The 17,922-nt window shown below is 45.5% G+C and overlaps 1 protein-coding gene across 2 annotated transcripts; it reads right to left on the bottom strand.

The window, feature by feature from the left end:
• Positions 1-420: 420 nt before the first annotated feature.
• On the bottom strand, positions 421-17,676 carry LOC118942962 (prospero homeobox protein 1-like). 2 transcript variants are annotated; one of them, XM_036958317.1, is made up of 5 exons: positions 16,372-17,182; positions 5,558-7,309; positions 5,352-5,459; positions 1,412-1,624; positions 421-725 (listed from the first exon to the last, which is right to left on the bottom strand). In XM_036958317.1, the coding sequence occupies exons 2-5, from the start codon at positions 7,274-7,276 to the stop codon at positions 552-554; spliced, it is 2,214 nt and encodes a 737-aa protein (XP_036814212.1). In that variant the 5' UTR covers positions 7,277-7,309; positions 16,372-17,182; the 3' UTR covers positions 421-551. The 2 variants fall into 2 exon arrangements, with proteins under 2 accessions (XP_036814212.1, XP_036814211.1); XM_036958316.1 differs by lacking the exon at positions 16,372-17,182 and adding an exon at positions 17,247-17,676 and having other exon boundaries at positions 422-725.
• Positions 17,677-17,922: the final 246 nt, after the last annotated feature.

Genomic DNA, 17,922 nt, shown 5'->3' on the forward strand with positions numbered 1-17,922 from the left:
ATGTGGTATTGAGTAACACAGCCAATAAGAGCAAGCGAACTATTAGCGACAGACAACCAGAGACATTCAGGGCAGAACACATAGTGCAGTAGTTAATAACAGTATAGCATCTGTATACCTCTCCATGAAAACACGTTTACTATTAGTCCAATGTGTGTATTTATACTACTGACATATTTGACATTTCATTCGTCAGCTCATTTTGTGTGTTCTTGCATCAGTGTGTGTGTGTGTGTGTGTTCCGTGAGTGTGTGTCCCTTGCGCACTGTGTGTGTGTTTTCTGTGTGTGTGTGTCCCTTGCGGTGTGTGTGTGTTTTTCGTGTGTGTGTGTCCCTTGCGGTGTGTGTGTGTGTGTCCCTTGCGGTGTGTGTGTGTTTTTCGTGTGTGTGTGTCCCTTGCGGTGTGTGTGTGTGTGTGTGTGTGTGTCCCTTGCGCATTGTGTGTGTGTTTTCTGTGTGTGTGTGTGTCCCTTGCGGTGTGTGTGTGTGTGTGTGTGTGTGTCCCTTGCGCATTGTGTGTGTGTTTTCTGTGTGTGTGTGTGTGTCCTCTCCTCAGCCCATTGGACATCCAGGCAGTCTAAAACTATCTGGAACAGGGCTGTCTAGTTTACAGATAATCTTGTAGATGGATTTCTTCCAGCAGGGGTCACTATCTCTCCCAGTCTGTATCGCCGTGTAGAACTCTCTCAGTGCTAACTCTGCTATCTCCACAAACCTGTCAGGAACCTAGAGAGAGAGAGAGAGAGAGAGAGAGAGAGAGAGAGGAGAGGAAGGAGGGGGGAGGAGAGGGAGGGTGAGAGAGAGAGAGAGAAGGAAGGAGGGGGGAGGAGAGGGAGGGTGAGAGAGAGAGAGAGAAGGAAGGAGGGGGGAGGAGAGAGAGAGAGAGAGAAAGAGAGAGAGGAGGACGGAGGGGGGAGGAGAGGGAGGGTGAGAGAGAGAGAGAGGAGGAAGGAGGAGAGGGAGGGTGAGAGAGAGAGAGAGGAGGAAGGAGGGGGGAGGAGAGGGAGGGTGAGAGAGAGAGAGAGAGAGAGGAGGAAGGAGGAGAGGGAGGGTGAGAGAGAGAGAGAGAGAGAGAGGAGAGGAAGGAGGGGGGAGGAGAGGGAGGGTGAGAGAGAGAGAAGGAAGGAGGGGGAGGAGAGGGAGGGTGAGAGAGAGAGAGAGAGAGAGAGAGAGAGAAGGAAGGAGGGGGGAGGAGAGGGAGGGTGAGAGAGAGAGAGAGAGGAGGAAGGAGGGGGGAGGAGAGGGAGGGTGAGAGAGAGAGAGAGGAGGAAGGAGGGGGAAGGAGAGGGAGGGTGAGAGAGAGAGAGAGAGAGAGAGAGAGAAGGAGGAGAGGGAGGGTGAGACGTTCAATGTGCATGTATAAGAGAGATACACAGTGACAGATAGCTAGTCCCTACACCCCTCACACTTACTTGGTAGTCGTTGCTCTTGTTATAATGCATGTTCAGTATGCGATAGAGCTCCGTGTCTCTCCCCAGGCGGAGGGGGGGCTCTCTGCCCTCTCTCCCCAGGCAGGGTGCACCGTCGCGGGCAGCCTGTCTGGCGAAGCGTTCCATCTGGATGTAGAAGAACTCACGGAAGTTACTGAACCACTTGATGAGCTGGGAGGTCACGCAGCGGTTGAACTAACAGGTGGGAAAGAGAGATGGAGAGAGAGTAATGGAGAGAGAGAGAGAAATTGTTCAACATGGTTTTAACTTCTGGCTGCTTCCCTGATGTCTGGAACCAGGGGCTCCCCTATCCACAAAAGTGGAGACAAATCAGACCCCAATAATTACAGGGGAATTTGCGTCAACAGTAACTTGGGAAAGATTTTCTGTAGCATTTTGAATTCAAGAATTCAAACCTTTCTTCAAGAAAAAAATGTAATAAGTAAATGTCAAATTGGCTTTCTCCCTAACCATCGCACTACTGACCATATATACACCTTACACACACTAATTAATAAACACGTCCAACCAAAAAAAAGAGGGCAAAATCTTTGCTTGCTTTATTGACTTTAAAAAAGCATTTGATTCGATTTGGCACGAAGGGCTATTCTACAAAATTCTACAAAGTGGGCTTGGTGGTAAGGTGTATGACTTAATAAAATGTATGTACACAGAAAATAAGTGTGCAATAAAAATCAAAAACCAAAGAACAGAATTTTTTTCACAACGTCGAGGTGTGAGACTAGGCTGCAGTTTGAGTCCAAATCTTTTCAATATTTATATCAATGAATTAGCAGACATGTTGGACCAATCTCCAGCCCCAGGACACTATTTAACACAGAGGTGAAATACCTGCTATATGCTGATGACTGCAGCCCCAGGACTCTATTTAACACAGAGGTAAAATACCTGCTATATGCTGATGACTGCAGCCCCAGGACTCACACTATTTAACACAGAGGTAAAATACCTGCTATATGCTGATGACTGCAGCCCCAGGACTCACACTATTTAACACAGAGGTAAAATACCTGCTATATGCTGATGACTGCAGCCCCAGGACTCTATTTAACACAGAGGTGAAATACCTGCTATATGCTGATGACTGCAGCCCCAGGACACTATTTAACACAGAGGTGAAATACCTGCTATATGCTGATGACTGCAGCCCCAGGACACTATTTAACACAGAGGTAAAATACCTGCTATATGCTGATGATTTGGTACTTCTATCACCAACCAAAGAAGGTCTTCAACAAAACATTAATATTCTGGAGCAATATTGCCATAATTGGGCCCTGGCAGTAAATTTCCAAAAAACTAAAATCATGATTTTCCAAAAAAAAACAGATGTCAGAAACACAAATGTAAATTCACCCTGAACAACACCTTAATTGAACACACAAAAAATGACACCTACCTTGGTCTGACCAGATCTGCATCGGGAAACTTTAATATGGCAGTGAAGGCACTCAAAGAAAAAGCCCGCAGAGCAATGTATGCAATAAAAATGAAATTATTCAAAATCAACATCCCAATTAGAATTTGGGCTAAAATATTTGACAATGTAATCCTACCAATAGCACTTTATGGAAGTGAGGTTTGGGGGCCACTCAATAAACTGGATTTTAAAATGTGGGACAAACATCCAATTGAAGCCCTACATGCAGAATTATGTCGGAAAATCCTACAAGTCCAGAGAAATACACCAACTAATGCATGTAGGGCAGAATTGGGCCGCTTTCCAGTAATAATAAAAATACAGAAAAGATCATTAAAATTTTGGCTACATCTAAATTCAAGTCCAAATTCGAGTCTGCAATTTAAAGCACTTCAAGCCCAAGAGCTGAGCCCAGAAACGAGCCCTCTCAGTCAGCTGGTGTTGGACCTCACCAACCAAGCTGACACCAGCACTGCTTCAAAAGAAAGAATTCCAATAAACAAAATCATGAACCAATCAAAGGAATCATATTTACAATACTGGAAAAACGAAACAAAATCCCAAAGCCGACTAAATTGCTATCTGACCCTAAACAGAGAATATGAATTGGCTGATTATCTCTACTCTGTCAGAGATACAAAGCAGAGACAGATCCTTACCAAGTACAGGCTGAGTGACCACCGATTGGCAACAGAAACCGGCAGACATAAAACGACATGGCTACCCAAAGAGGAGCGTGTATGTGGTCACTGCATGACAGGGGAGGTAGAGACAGAGATGCACTTTCTCCTTTACTGTGATAAATATTCCTCACAAAGAGATTCATTATTCACAGAAATGACTACATATATTCCACATTTTTACAAATTGAACCCAGAGGAAAAACTAAGAATACTCATGGGCGAAGGAGCAATGGCTCCTCTAGCAGCCAAATATGTATTTTCCTGCCATAGCCTGAGGGACACTGAATAATAACATCTGCATTGCAGTAACTTACTTATTATTACTATTATTGTTATTTCTATAATTATTAATGTTTACTGTAATATTACTGTAGACTGAGCCATTTTATTGTATTTATTTTTGTATTTATTTTTGTATTATTATTTACTACCATTTTATATTATTATTTGCTATCATTTATAATTTTGTTACAATGTATATTGTATACATTGTTGCTTTGGCAATATTGACACAATGTTTTTCATGCCAATAAAGCAGCTTGAATTTGAATTTGAGAGAGTAATGGAGAGAGAGAGAGTAATGGAGAGAGAGAGTAATGGAGAGAGAGAGAGTAATGAAGAGAGAGAGAGAGTAATGGAGAGAGAGAGAGAGTAATGGAGAGAGAGAGAGAGTAATGGAGAGAGAGAGAGAGTAATGGAGAGAGAGACAGAGTAATGGAGGGAGAGAGAGTAATGGAGGGAGAGAGAGTAATGGAGAGAGAGAGAGTAATGGAGAGAGAGAGAGTAATGAAGAGAGAGAGAGAGTAATGAAGAGAGAGAGAGTAATGGAGAGAGAGAGAGTAATGGAGAGAGAGAGAGTAATGGAGAGAGAGAGAGAGTAATGGAGAGAGAGAGAGAGTAATGAAGAGAGAGAGAGTAATGGAGAGAGAGAGAGAGAGTAATGGAGAGAGAGAGAGAGAGAGAGTAATGGAGAGAGAGAGTAATGGAGAGAGAGAGAGTAATGGAGAGAGAGAGAGAGTAATGGTGAGAGAGAGAGTAATGGAGAGAGAGAGAGTAATGGCAAGAGAGAGAGTAATGGAGAGAGAGAGGGTAATGGAGAGAGAGAGTGTAATGGAGAGAGAGTGTAATGGAGAGAGAGAGTAATGGAGAGAGAGAGTAATGGAGAGAGAGAGAGTAATGGAGAGAGAGAGTAATGGAGAGAGAGAGAGTAATGGAGAGAGAGAGTAATGGAGAGAGAGAGCGAGAGTAATGGAGAGAGAGAGAGAGAGAGAGAGTAATAGAGAGAGAGAGAGAGAATAATGGAGAGAGAGAGAGAGAGAGTAATGGAGAGAGAAAGAGAGAGTAATGGAGAGAGAGAGAGAGAGAGAGAGAGTAATGGAGAGAGAGAGAGAGTGAGTAATGGAGAGAGAGAGAGTGAGTAATGGAGAGAGAGAGAGTATGTGTGTCTGTGTGTATCATTCAGAAGGCGAACAGGCAAGACAAAATATTTAAGTGCCTTTGAACGCGGTATGTTCGTAGGTGCCAGGCGCGACGGTTTGTGTCAAGAACTACAACGCTGCTGGGTTTTTCCACTCTCAACAGTTTCCTGTGTTTATCAAGAATGGTCCGACACCCAAAGGACATCCAGCCAACTTGACACAACTTGTGGGAAGCATTGAAGTCAACATGAGCCAGCATCCCTGTGGAACGCTTTCAACACCTTCTAGAGTCAACATGAGCCAGCATCCCTGTGGAACGCTTTCAACACCTTGTAGAGTCCATGTGTGTGTGTGTGTGTGTGTGTGTGTGTGTGTGATACCTTGACATCGGGGAAGTAAGTCTTGAGCGTGTTAGAGCTGGGGTATCTAGCGTAGAAGAACATCAGTTTGGCTTTCTTCAGATGACAGGGAGTCAAACCCTCCTGAGAGTAACCATGGTTAAGGAGTAGCATGGAGATCACACACACACACACACACACACACACACACACTTGTTCTCACTCCTCCTCCAAAAAAAAAAGGATATTGAACCCGGACCAAGATACATCCCAGAATCCATCCCACCGTCTCTTCCTCCTCCTCTCATCCCTCCATCCCTCTCATGATGATGTTGCAGCCCTCCATCCAGCCGGTCCAATCCCTCCATCACAGCGAGCGGAGGGAAGGAGGGACGAGAGGAAGAGGAGGAGGGGGTGAGGAGAGGGGGGAAAGGGTTCCCCTCCATGTAGGCATCAGAGTTCATAACGTTCCCTTTGTGGAGAGGATGAAGGTGAGAGAGAGAACGAGTGAAGAGCTGTTGCATGGTGTAGTGGAGGAGGGGGAGGGGGAGCGGGCAGGAGGAGGGCGGGAGGAAGGGGGAGGAGTCCTTATGACAAGAGGAGGGGGGGAGGAGGGCGGGGTGGGTGTGGTGGTGAGGGGGGTGAGGCTGGCAGAGAGGGGGGAAGGGGTGAGGAGGGAGAAGAGGGTTTTTAGTTCGGTTGTTAGGGTGGTTGTTGAGGGGTAGAAGATGGTTTCGGCGGTTGTCAGGGCGACGGGTAATCAACGGCAACGCTTCAGATTGTTCCTGGTGGGGGGGCGGAGCTCTGTTTGAGTGGGGAGGTGAACCTCCACCCCGTTCTCTCTCCCTCCTCTCTCTCAGGGCTGCCCACACTCCTCCTCCGCCTCCTCCCTCGTTCCCTCCCTCTCTGGGTGACAGGGTGAAAGGATGAATGGAGGGAGGTAGAGGTTTGTTTTGGGTGTATAGACGGAGGACACTATCGATGACTCGAGCTACAGCGCTTCCCAGTTCCTGTTTCAAAGCTTGGGCAAACTTCTGCTCCCCTCCAAAACGCTCCCATTCCCCCCTCACCACCCCACACCCCATCCACACTGCCGCCCTCTCCAGAACCCCCTCCAAAAACACCCCCCCTCCTCCATTCGCATTCCTCTGTTCTTCATTCCTTTTCTCATGATCCCTCGCTTTTCGGTCTTGTTTAGAGATGCCTTGGAAGTGGGGAGAAGAGGGGATGAAGGGAAGAGAGAGATTGTCTATTTCTCCCACCTCCTCTCCCACCTCCTCTTCAGTGATCCCTTCTGCTGTCTCCTCCTCCTCTTTGTCCGTCTCTCCATCATCATCCTCCTCCTGCTCTCCTCCGGTCCACCTCTTCTTCTCCTCCTGAGCGGGTCTCTCTCCGAATGCTTTCCATACTTTCTCCTGCAAGGCCTTCAGTCTTCCTCTCGCCTCTTCCAACTGTTCCTTCAGCTCCTCTCTCTCCCTTCTCCTCCCCTCCCTCCCTTTCTCCCTGTTCCCCCTCTCCGCACTCCTCCTCCCTTTCTCCTCCTCTTCTTCTTCTTCCTCTAAGCCTATCTCTCCATCTCCTTTATCTAGACTCTCCAGTCTCAATCGCTTCACTCTCATCATGTCATAACTCCAGTCCGCCACTAGGGCGTCACCGCTCAGCCTCTTCCCCCCCACCCCTACCAACCGTCCACCCATCCCCTCCTCCTCCTCCTCCATCCCTTCCTCTACTCTGTTATATCTGTCTAGGTGTAATTCCCCCCCGGACCTCATGGGGGCTCCACCAGGCTGCAGCAGGTGGTGGATGAGGGGGTAGGAGGGGTTGGCTCCAGGGTAGGGTGCACCGTGCCCACCTCCAGAGGGTGTGAGGTGTCTGGGGAGGTCAAGGGCGGTGGAGGGGTCAGGGTAAAGGTCAAAGGGAGAAATGAGGGAGGACTGACGACCAGACAGATCAGAAGGGGAATCCATGGAACCTTCTATTCTCCTCGTCGATGACTGTTTCTGGAAAGAGAGAAAATATTAAACTGGTTAGAAATCAAGTTTGTGTTTAAAAGTGATAGGAACCCCATTGTGTCCGACCGTACCTTACACCCCACATCAGGCACCTGGAACACTCAGGTGTGACAAACTGAATGTTTCAGAGAAAATACTAAACCCATAACACTCAGTTATGTGTGGCTGTTAGAATTTATCGAGGGAGATCTGACTGTTTATTCAGATGTTTTACCCCAACAGTGCCCCCCCCCCCCCCCCCACACGACAGAGAGAGATGACAACAGTGGAGGTAGAGAGGTAGCAGTGTGAAAGCAGTAGTTCTACTTGACAGTGATAACAACACACACACACACATTTCACTGTACTTCTATCACATATAGACAAACATGCCGGACAGGAAAGAGAAAGGCAAGCAGACACACAGACAGACCAGACAGACAGACAAAAGAGAAAAGTTACATTTTAAATAGGATTTTAACCTAGCTATAATCCATAAATTCATTCAACTAAACGTGTGGCAGTTTAACGGTACAGCGAACAGGTCACATCAGTCACCATGGTAGGGGGTTATTAATAATTCCGTTGCAACATTAACTATATAATCCAACAGTTTAAAAATAGGTGAATATCAATTATTCAAATTCGATCTCTTTTCACAGTTGTGTTCGTTTGGGTGTCACTGACTAGGCTAATACCTATTGGGTCCGTAAAATGGGGTCGTCATTGTAAATAAGAATTTGTTCTTAACTGACTTGCCTAGTTAAATAAAAAGGTTCAATAAAGGTCTGTACATTGCAATATTAATGTCCAATAGGTACAAATAGACTGACTGGGGAGGTGAACTCCCACAATCAAAGTCCTGCAATATGAGCTACAATGCTAATATGAGCTACAATGCTAATATGAGCTACAATGCTAACATGAGCTACAATGCTAATATCAGCTACAATGCTAATATCAGCTACAATGCTAACATGAGCTACAATGCTAACATGAGCTACAATGCTAATATCAGCGGCAATGCTAATATCAGCTACAATGCTAATATCAGCTACAATGCTAATATCTGTGCAAACTCTTCAAAGTTGTGTTCTTTGGGTGTCACTGAATAGCCTGAAACTCCATTTCACAGAACCAAGATCCATGGCTAAGGCTGTACAGTGCATAAAGTATGCCCCTAATGCAATTTCTTGCCTAGTTAAATAAAAAGATTAAACAAAAAATAATATACAATTATTAAGTCTAATACATCCACAGGGCGATTAACTGATTTGTCCTTTTCTGTCAAATTAAATTGTGTTTTGTTTTGATTCATATAGCAACATTCCAAACGTGTTATCTAGTCCAAATATGGCATGATTCCACTTGTTTTGTTTCCGTTTGCATCAGTTTCAGTGCCGTTCGTTTATTTAGAAGGCGAACCGAATGCTCCCCTGCTGTGGCTATCTTCACATAGACCCGTGGCAGTGCTGGCCCCTGCTATCTTCACATAGACCCGTGGCAGTGCTGGCCCCTGCTATCTTCACATAGACCCGTGGCAGTGCTGGCCCCTGCTGTGGCTATCTTCACATAGACCCGTGGCAGTGCTGGCCCCTGCTATCTTCACATAGACCCGTGGCAGTGCTGGCCCCTGCTATCTTCACATAGACCCGTGGCAGTGCTGGCCCCTGCTGTGGCCATCTTCACATAGACCCGTGGCAGTGCTGGCCCCTGCTGTGGCTATCTTCACATAGACCCGTGACAGTGCTGGCCGCTGCGGAGAACGACGTATCTCCAGGTTACCCGTTTTCCCGTGTGGATGCGTGGATGCGTGCATCGAAAACTTGGTGTCAGCTAGCTGCTACAAGTTACACGTTGGTGAACGGATACATTTGCTAGCTATTCATCTGATTGATAAAGTTGCTAAAAAAATGCCATTAACTAGCCAGCTAGTGTAGGGGGGGGGCAGGTGGTGGTTAGAGGGGGGAGGCAGGTAGTCTAGTGGTTAGAGGGGGAAGGCAGGTAGTCTAGTGGTTAGAGGGGGAAGGCAGGTAGTCTAGTGGTTAGAGGGGGAAGGCAGGTAGTCTAGTGGTTGGAGGGGGAAGGCAGGTAGTCTAGTGGTTAGAGGGGGAAGGCAGGTAGTCTAGTGGTTAGAGGGGGAAGGCAGGTAGTCTAGTGGTTAGAGGGGGAAGGCAGGTAGTCTAGTGGTTAGAGGGGGAAGGCAGGTAGTCTAGTGGTTAGAGGGGGAGGCAGGTAGTCTAGTGGTTAGAGGGGGAAGGCAGGTAGTCTAGTGGTTAGAGGGGGAGGCAGGTAGCCTAGTGGTTAGAGTGTAGGGGCGGCAGGTAGCCTAGTGGTTAGAGTGTAGGGGCGGCAGGTAGCCTAGTGGTTAGAGTGTAGGGGTGGCAGGTAGCCTAGTGGTTAGAGTGTAGGGAAGGCAGGTAGGAGTCGCTGGTGCGCGATGAGACAAGGATATCCCTACCGGCCAAGCCCCCCCTAACCCGGACGACGTTAGGCCAATTGTGCGTCGCACCACGGACCTTCCGGTCGCGGCCGGATACGACAGAGCCTGGGCGCGAACCCAGAGTCTCTGGTGGCAGTACAGCACCCTTCACCACTGCGCCACCTGGGAGGCCCCAACTATGCTAATTGATTAGTTCAGTGATTTCCTAAATTCAACACACACAAAAACATGAAGTGCCTGCGGCAACCCAAGCCCAGGGTTGCCTACCCCGATCCTTAGAGGTATTACAGTCAATGCTTATGAACTGAATATCGTATTTTGAATTTCCATACATCAATGACACTAACAAAAAAGATTGAATCGTTCAGCAACATGTGCAGTAAATGCTAACATGTCTTTGGTGATGAAAGGTAATCAATGTATCAGGGCCACTGCATGCTGTGAAATGGGCTTGGATGTGTGACATCTTCAAGCTGCCTTGGCTGAAGACTGTGGCCTTCAGTGGTACCCGGAAACAAGGGCCTTACTCGGGGAGTACAGCAGTAGTCTCTCAGCATGTATTGTATTGTATTGTAACCACTCAAATTCATACCAACAGCTGCGGACACAAGCACTGACTTATAGTCACTTTGTCGACTTGTACCATTCTTCAGTCTTGTCTGGGATATATATTTTAGTTGACAAGCCTGTGTTGTGTCGGATATACATGAATAAAAAGGAATTTACCGTGGACATGATACTTAAATTTACCTTAGACCTTTTGAATCACAAGCTCTTATACCACAAAAGTTAGAATTTTGTTTTTATAATTAACAATAAAACATTTTAAAAAGTTGTTTATACAAAAAAACTTGACTGTGGCCTTTGAAAGCAGTGATAGTTGCATCCTTCCTCGAAACAGTCTGTGGATAAAGAGGGGTAGGTTTGTTGATGTGTTGCTAGCTGGAAAACAGGGTGGTAGGTTTGTTGATGTGTTGCTAGCTGGAAAACAGGGTGGTAGGTTTTGTTGATGTGTTGCTAGCTGGAAAACAGGGTGGTAGGTTTGTTGATGTGTTGCTAGCTGGAAAACAGGGTGGTAGGTTTGTTGATGTGTTGCTAGCTGGAAAACAGGGTGGTAGGTTTGTTGATGTGTTGCTAGCTGACAACAGGGTGGTAGGTTTGTTGATGTGTTGCTAGCTGGAAAACAGGGTGGTAGGTTTTGTTGATGTGTTGCTAGCTGGAAAACAGGGTGGTAGGTTTGTTGATGTGTTGCTAGCTGGAAAACAGGGTGGTAGGTTTGTTGATGTGTTGCTAGCTGGAAAACAGGGTGGTAGGTTTGTTGATGTGTTGCTAGCTGGAAAACAGGGTGGTAGGTTTGTTGATGTGTTGCTAGCTGGAAAACAGGGTGGTAGGTTTGTTGATGTGTTGCTAGCTGGAAAACAGGGTGGTAGGTTTTGTTGATGTCTTGCTAGCTGGAAAACAGGGTGGTAGGTTTGTTGATGTGTTGCTAGCTGGAAAACAGGGTGGTAGGTTTTGTTGATGTGTTGCTAGCTGGAAAACAGGGTGGTAGGTTTGTTGATGTGTTGCTAGCTGACAACAGGGTGGTAGGTTTGTTGATGTGTTGCTAGCTGACAACAGGGTGGTAGGTTTGTTGATGTGTTGCTAGCTGGAAAACAGGGTGGTAGGTTTTGTTGATGTGTTGCTAGCTGGAAAACAGGGTGGTAGGTTTGTTGATGTGTTGCTAGCTGACAACAGGGTGGTAGGTTTGTTGATGTGTTGCTAGCTGACAACAGAGTGGTAGGTTTGTTGATGTGTTGCTAGCTGGAAAACAGGGTGGTAGGTTTGTTGATGTGTTGCTAGCTGACAACAGGGTGGTAGGTTTGTTGATGTGTTGCTAGCTGGAAAACAGGGTGGTAGGTTTGTTGATGTGTTGCTAGCTGGAAAACAGGGTGGTAGGTTTGTTGATGTGTTGCTAGCTGGAAAACAGGGTGGTAGGTTTGTTGATGTGTTGCTAGCCGACAACAGGGTGGTAGGGCAGAACAACAGATTGTTTACCTTGTCATGCTCGGGGATTCGATCTAGCAACCTTGCGGTTACTGGCCCAACGCTCTAACCACTAGGCTACCTGCCGCCACAGTGAAGGAGGTTTACGAGGAGTACAACTCCAGTGCTCTGGAGAGATCGCAGGTAGTGGCTCTGGGTGTCCTTGGACCTGTCTGTATCTAGCACCTGAAGTGTGACGGATAGAGGTATCGAGTCTCCTAGAAAGAGAGAGACCGCTGCCCTCCCACTAGCACAGGGTCCCCTGCATATTATCAAAAATAAAAATAAAATGTTATTTGTCATGCGTCAAATACAACAGGTTGTAAACGTCACAGTGAAATGCTTACTTAGAAGCCCTTTCCCAACCTTCTGGTCGGATGCCATGCAGGTGCCACACCAGGCGGTGGTGCAGCCAGTCAAGATGCTCTCAATGGTGCAGCTGTATAACATTTTGAGGATCTGAGGGGCCGATGCCAAATCTTTTTAGCCTCCTGAAGGGGGGAAAGAGGCGTTGTCGTGCCCTCTTCACCACTGCGTTGGTGTGTTTGGACCATGATAGGTCCTTAGTGATGTGGACACCGAGGAACTTGTTATGATGCAATGTAAAAGAAAACAATAATATCATGACTTACTGACATGTTCCTGCTGGAAGCAAGCCTCCACCTGGATGCAGACAAATCTCCTGCCTTAGATGCAGCCATACATCTCCATCAGGCTCCAAGAAATCATTAAAATCTATAGCTTGCTAAGCTGTTATTTATATTATGGCACCACGTCTCATCTCACTAACAATTGCTATGGCGAACAGCAAATTCCACTATTGTGGCTAATCCTTATTGTGGCTAGCTTCACAAGGGACTTCTTCCATCATGGCAGCATCTTCCTTATTTGACTGTGGTTAGCTGCTAGTTTAGCTGATAGTTTAGCTGCTAGTTTAGCTGCTAGGTTAGCTGCTAGTTTAGATGCCTGTGATTGTTGAGACCTAATTTTGCAGCCCAACTGCTTCAAAGATGGATGTATAGAATTAGCCTAGCTAGCTAGCTATCCTAATTTACATCCCTCTTAAATTAGGTATCCACGATGGCTTAATTCAGAAAGTAGGCTACACCTCCGAGTTACATCTGAAAGAGGGTTGGCAACAACACCTCCTCCACACTGACTCTTAACACAGGTGCACCCCAGGGGTGTGTCCTCAGTCCTCTGCTGTACTCCCTTAGGGGTCCCCCAGGGGTGTGTCCTCAGTCCTCTGCTGTACTCCCTTAGGGGCCCCTCAGGGGTGTGTCCTCAGTCCTCTGCTATACTCCCTTAGGGGCCCCCCAGGGGTGTGTCCTCAGTCCTGTGCTGTACTCCCTTAGGGGCCCCTCAGGGGTGTGTCCTCAGTCCTCTGCTGTACTTCCTGTTCACCAACGACTGTGGGGTTTTGCACGACGCCAACTCCATTATCTAGTCTCCATGACGACACCACGGTTGTAGGCCCGATAACCAACAACGACGAGTCAGCCTATAGAGAGGAGGTAAGTGAACTGGCATTGTGGTGTCATGACAACAACCTCTCCCTCAACGTCAACAAAACAAAGGAGTTGATTGTTGACTTCAGGAAGCAGAGGGGGGGACATGCTCCAATCCACATCTACGGGAGTAGAGAGAATCACGAGTTTTAAGTTTCTCAGTGTCCACATCATAGGGGACTTGTCATGGATCGACAACACCACCAGTCTTGTCAAGAGGTTGCAACAGCGTCTCTACTTCCTAAGGGGGCTGAAGAAATTTGCCATTCCACCCCGGGTCCTTATTTTCCACCATAATTTGCTAATAAATTCATAAAAAATCCTACAATGTAATTTTCTGGATTTTTTTTCTCATTTTGTTGTCATAGTTGAAGTGTACCTATGATGAAAATTACAGGGCTCTCTCATCTTTTTAAGTGGGAGAACTTGCACAATCGGTGGCTGACTAAATACTTTTTTGCCCCACTGTATATACAGTGCCTTGCGAAAGTATTCGGCCCCCTTGAACTTTGCGACCTTTTGCCACATTTCAGGCTTCAAACATAAAGATATAAAACTGTATTTTTTTGTGAAGAATCAACAACAAGTGGGACACAATCATGAAGTGGAACGACATTTATTGGATATTTCAAACTTTTTTAACATCTCGGACCTGCCTGGTGTGTTCCTTGTTCTTCATGATGCTCTCTGCGCTTTTGACGGACCTCTGAGACTATCACAGTGCAGGTGCATTTACAGTGCCTTGCGAAAGTATTCAGCCCCCATGAACTTTTCAACCTTTTGCCACATTTCAGGCTTCAAACATAAAGATATAAAACTGTATTTTTTTGTGAAGATCCAACAACAAGTGGGACACAATCATGAAGTGGAACGACATTTATTGGATATTTCAAACTTTTTTAACAAATCAAAAACTGAAAAATTGGGCGTGCAAAATTATTCAGCCCCCTTAAGTTAATATTTGTAGCACCACCTTTTGCTGTGATTACAGCTGTAAGTCGCTTGGGGTATGTCTCTATCAGTTGTGCACATCGAGAGACTGAAATTTTTTCCCATTCCTCCTTGCAAAACAGCTCGAGCTCAGTGAGGTTGGATGGAGAGCATTTGTGAACAGCAGTTTTCAGTTCTTTCCACAGATTCTCGATTGGATTCAGGTCTGGACTTTGACTTGGCCATTCTAACACCTGGATATGTTTATTTTTGAACCATTCCATTGTAGATTTTGCTTTATGTTTTGGATCATTGTCTTGTTGGAAGACAAATCTCCGTCCCAGTCTCAGGTCTTTTGCAGACTCCATCAGGTTTTCTTCCAGAATGGTCCTGTATTTGGCTCCATCCATCTTCCCATCAATTTTAACCATCTTCCCTGTCCCTGCTGAAGAAAAGCAGGCCCAAACCATGATGCTGCCACCACCATGTTTGACAGTGGGGATGGTGTGTTCAGGATGATGAGCTGTGTTGCTTTTACGCCAAACATAACGTTTTGCATTGTTGCCAAAAAGTTCAATTTTGGTTTCATCTGACCAGAGCACCTTCTTCCACATGTTTGGTGTGTCTCCCAGGTGGCTTGTGGCAAACTTTAAACTACACTTTTTATGGATATCTTTAAGAAATGGCTTTCTTCTTGCCACTCTTCCATAAAGGCCACAACTGATTGTTGTCCTATGGACAGAGTCTCCCACCTCAGCTGTAGATCTCTGCAGTTCATCCAGAGTGATCATGGGCCTCTTGGCTGCATCTCTGATCAGTCTTCTCCTTGTATGAGCCGAAAGTTTAGAGGGACGGCCAGGTCTTGGTAGATTTGCAGTGGTCTGATACTCCTTCCATTTCAATATTATCGCTTGCACAGTGCTCCTTGGGATGTTTAAAGCTTGGGAAATATTTTTGTATCCAAATCTGGCTTTAAACTTCTTCACAACAGTATCTCGGACCTGCCTGGTGTGTTCCTTGTTCTTCATGATGCTCTCTGCGCTTTTAACGGACTTCTGAGACTATCACAGTGCAGGAGCATTTATATGGAGACTTGATTACACACAGGTGGATTGTATTTATCATCATTAGTCATTTAGGTCAACATTGGATCATTCAGAGATCCTCACTGAACTTCTGGAGAGAGTTTGCTGCACTGAAAGTAAAGGGGCTGAATAATTTTGCACGCCCAATTTTTCAGTTTTTGATTTGTTAAAAAAGTTTGAAATATCCAATAAATGTCGTTCCACTTCATGATTGTGTCCCACTTGTTGTTGATTCTTCACAAAAAAATACAGTTTTATATCTTTATGTTTGAAGCCTGAAATGTGGCAAAAGGTCGCAAAGTTCAAGGGGGCCGAATACTTTCGCAAGGCACTGTATATACTTATTACTCCCCCCCCCCCAATACACATGTAAATGTTGGACTATAAATTGTGCCTTCCTGTATTATACTTTGGCTAAAATATGTATTATATTCTACCGAGCCATTTACTTTATGTTCGTATTCTTCTCTTTTATTTAGTATTGTTGTTGCATTATCGAGAAGGAACCTGCAAGTAAGTAATCATTGGACCACGAATACCATGCGTATCCTGTAAACACGACTAATAAAACTTGACTAGCTAATGTGATCTAGCTAACATGAGCTAGCCAACACGCATTGCTTCTGACACATGCCACGATCCTGCTTGCTTTACATCTGACAGATAATTTAGCTACCGTAGCTAGCTAGGTAGTCATATTTTATGATACTTGTAGTTTAGTTCATTATCTAGCTAGCTAGCTATCTAAGAGTAAAATTTACAGTCTGACTGTAAAACACAGCTAGCTAGCTACCTAAGTGTAAAATGTAGAGTAACTGTAAAACGCAGCTAGCTAGCTACCTAAGTGTAAAATTTAGAGTGACTGTAAAACGCAGCTAGCTAGCTACCTAAGTGTAAAATGTAGAGTGACTGTAAAACGCAGCTAGCTAGCTACTTAAGTGTAAAATGTAGAGTGACTGTAAAACGCAGCTAGCTAGCTACCTAAGTGTAAAATGTAGAATCTGACTGTAAAATGCAACTAGCTAGCCAGCCAACTCGACTTTCAGTTGTAGCCAAGCTAGTTATCTTGTAACATTAGCTTACCGTGCATTTCTGTCCAACTGGACATTCCTCTGACCAATCCCGGCCGACTCCTTCTCGCCTACTCCCGTCTCTCGGTCTTCTTCTAGGTTCAAAACCATATGGCTGTAGCCCGGTGTCTTATTGTCAGAAGAAACCCACCCATAACACTGCTACCTGGTGTAGTCAGTCAGTCAATGGCTCAGTGTTACAAAGTTGTTCACCGGATTCTACGTAGGACAATGTTCCATTTGTGTGTTTTCACGGTGCGTGTTTCGCCACAGCAGCATAAAATAGATTTTATCTCCAATTTCTAATGTCGGGAAAAAAATAGTGACACTGATACATGTATGCTCTACACATTATTGATTTTTTTAGGGGGTGGGAGGTGCTAATGTTAAACATGATCTTTAAATGTTGAACACCGTTATGTCATACTGGACGCAGCCCAGGCAAGTGCAACGGCACTGTGGTATTGATCAACCAATGGTGTGTTAGATACCAGCCACATATGTTTGGTTGACGCCCCCCTCATTATCATATTGGCGGAAGAAATACAGAAACAAATCATATCAATTAAAATAACAAAAATAAACTGCTATTAATTATTAATCTGTGTGCATTCATTAATCTGTTTATATGAGCATTTATTTATGTATTTATCTATTTGTGTGCTTTCATTCATTTCTAATTATGCCAGGTTTAGTCCTCCATAATGAGCAGCTGCCACCCATTAATTATCCGTGCACGTACAGTATGTCGCAGTTGATAATAGGCTAGGCTACATAAACATGGACGGACACGCGCACACACAGGTCAGTGCACTCACGGCAAAGGACATACGGAGTAGTCAAGTGTAGACGAACCAAAAGTAGAATTGACTTAAGACAATAACTCACTCAATTGGATAACACCCCGCAAGGAAACCGACTCTCCTCTCTCTCTGTGAGAATGTTAGAACCGGTTAGTTCTGAGGTGTTCTAGTGTTCCTCTTCCCGTTTTATGTGTCTGCTACCGCTCCTCTCGTGCCCTTCTGTTTGCTCTGGTCACTGCATCCGCTCCGTAGGAAAGCAAAGCCCTGCGCGCTGTGTTTCCTGTTATTGCTGCTCCTCGTTGTCAATCCCTCTCGCTCTCTCTTTTTTTAACTCTGTCCCTCTCTCCATCTGTTCTTCCTATATCTCTCTGTCTATCTCTAGCTTCCTAACATACAGTATCTCCCTGTGACATCCTCACACGCTTTGAAAAGGTGCGCGAGGGCGGGCTCGAGCTGTGGTCCACTTCACGGCACGGTTGGCATTAACCCCCTTGTTCCCTATCTCCTCTTTCTCTCTGTCCATTATGTAGACTAAAGTATAGCTACGTGATATAGGATGAACTAACGACTTGCCAAAACTGAAATTCACTGGGATTATTTATATATATATATATATATTGTGGCTGTAGGACTGAGGGTATATCCAGGGAGTAGTTAGTTACTGGGGCAACTAAACTTCATACTCACTCTCCACGTGGGCAGATATCCCAGTAGTGGAATCCTGGCTCCTGTCCTATCACAGAGCAGAGTTCACATTCCCT

This window comes from Oncorhynchus mykiss, chromosome 21, assembly GCF_013265735.2.
Source record: "Oncorhynchus mykiss isolate Arlee chromosome 21, USDA_OmykA_1.1, whole genome shotgun sequence".
Lineage (NCBI taxonomy): Eukaryota > Metazoa > Chordata > Actinopteri > Salmoniformes > Salmonidae > Oncorhynchus > Oncorhynchus mykiss.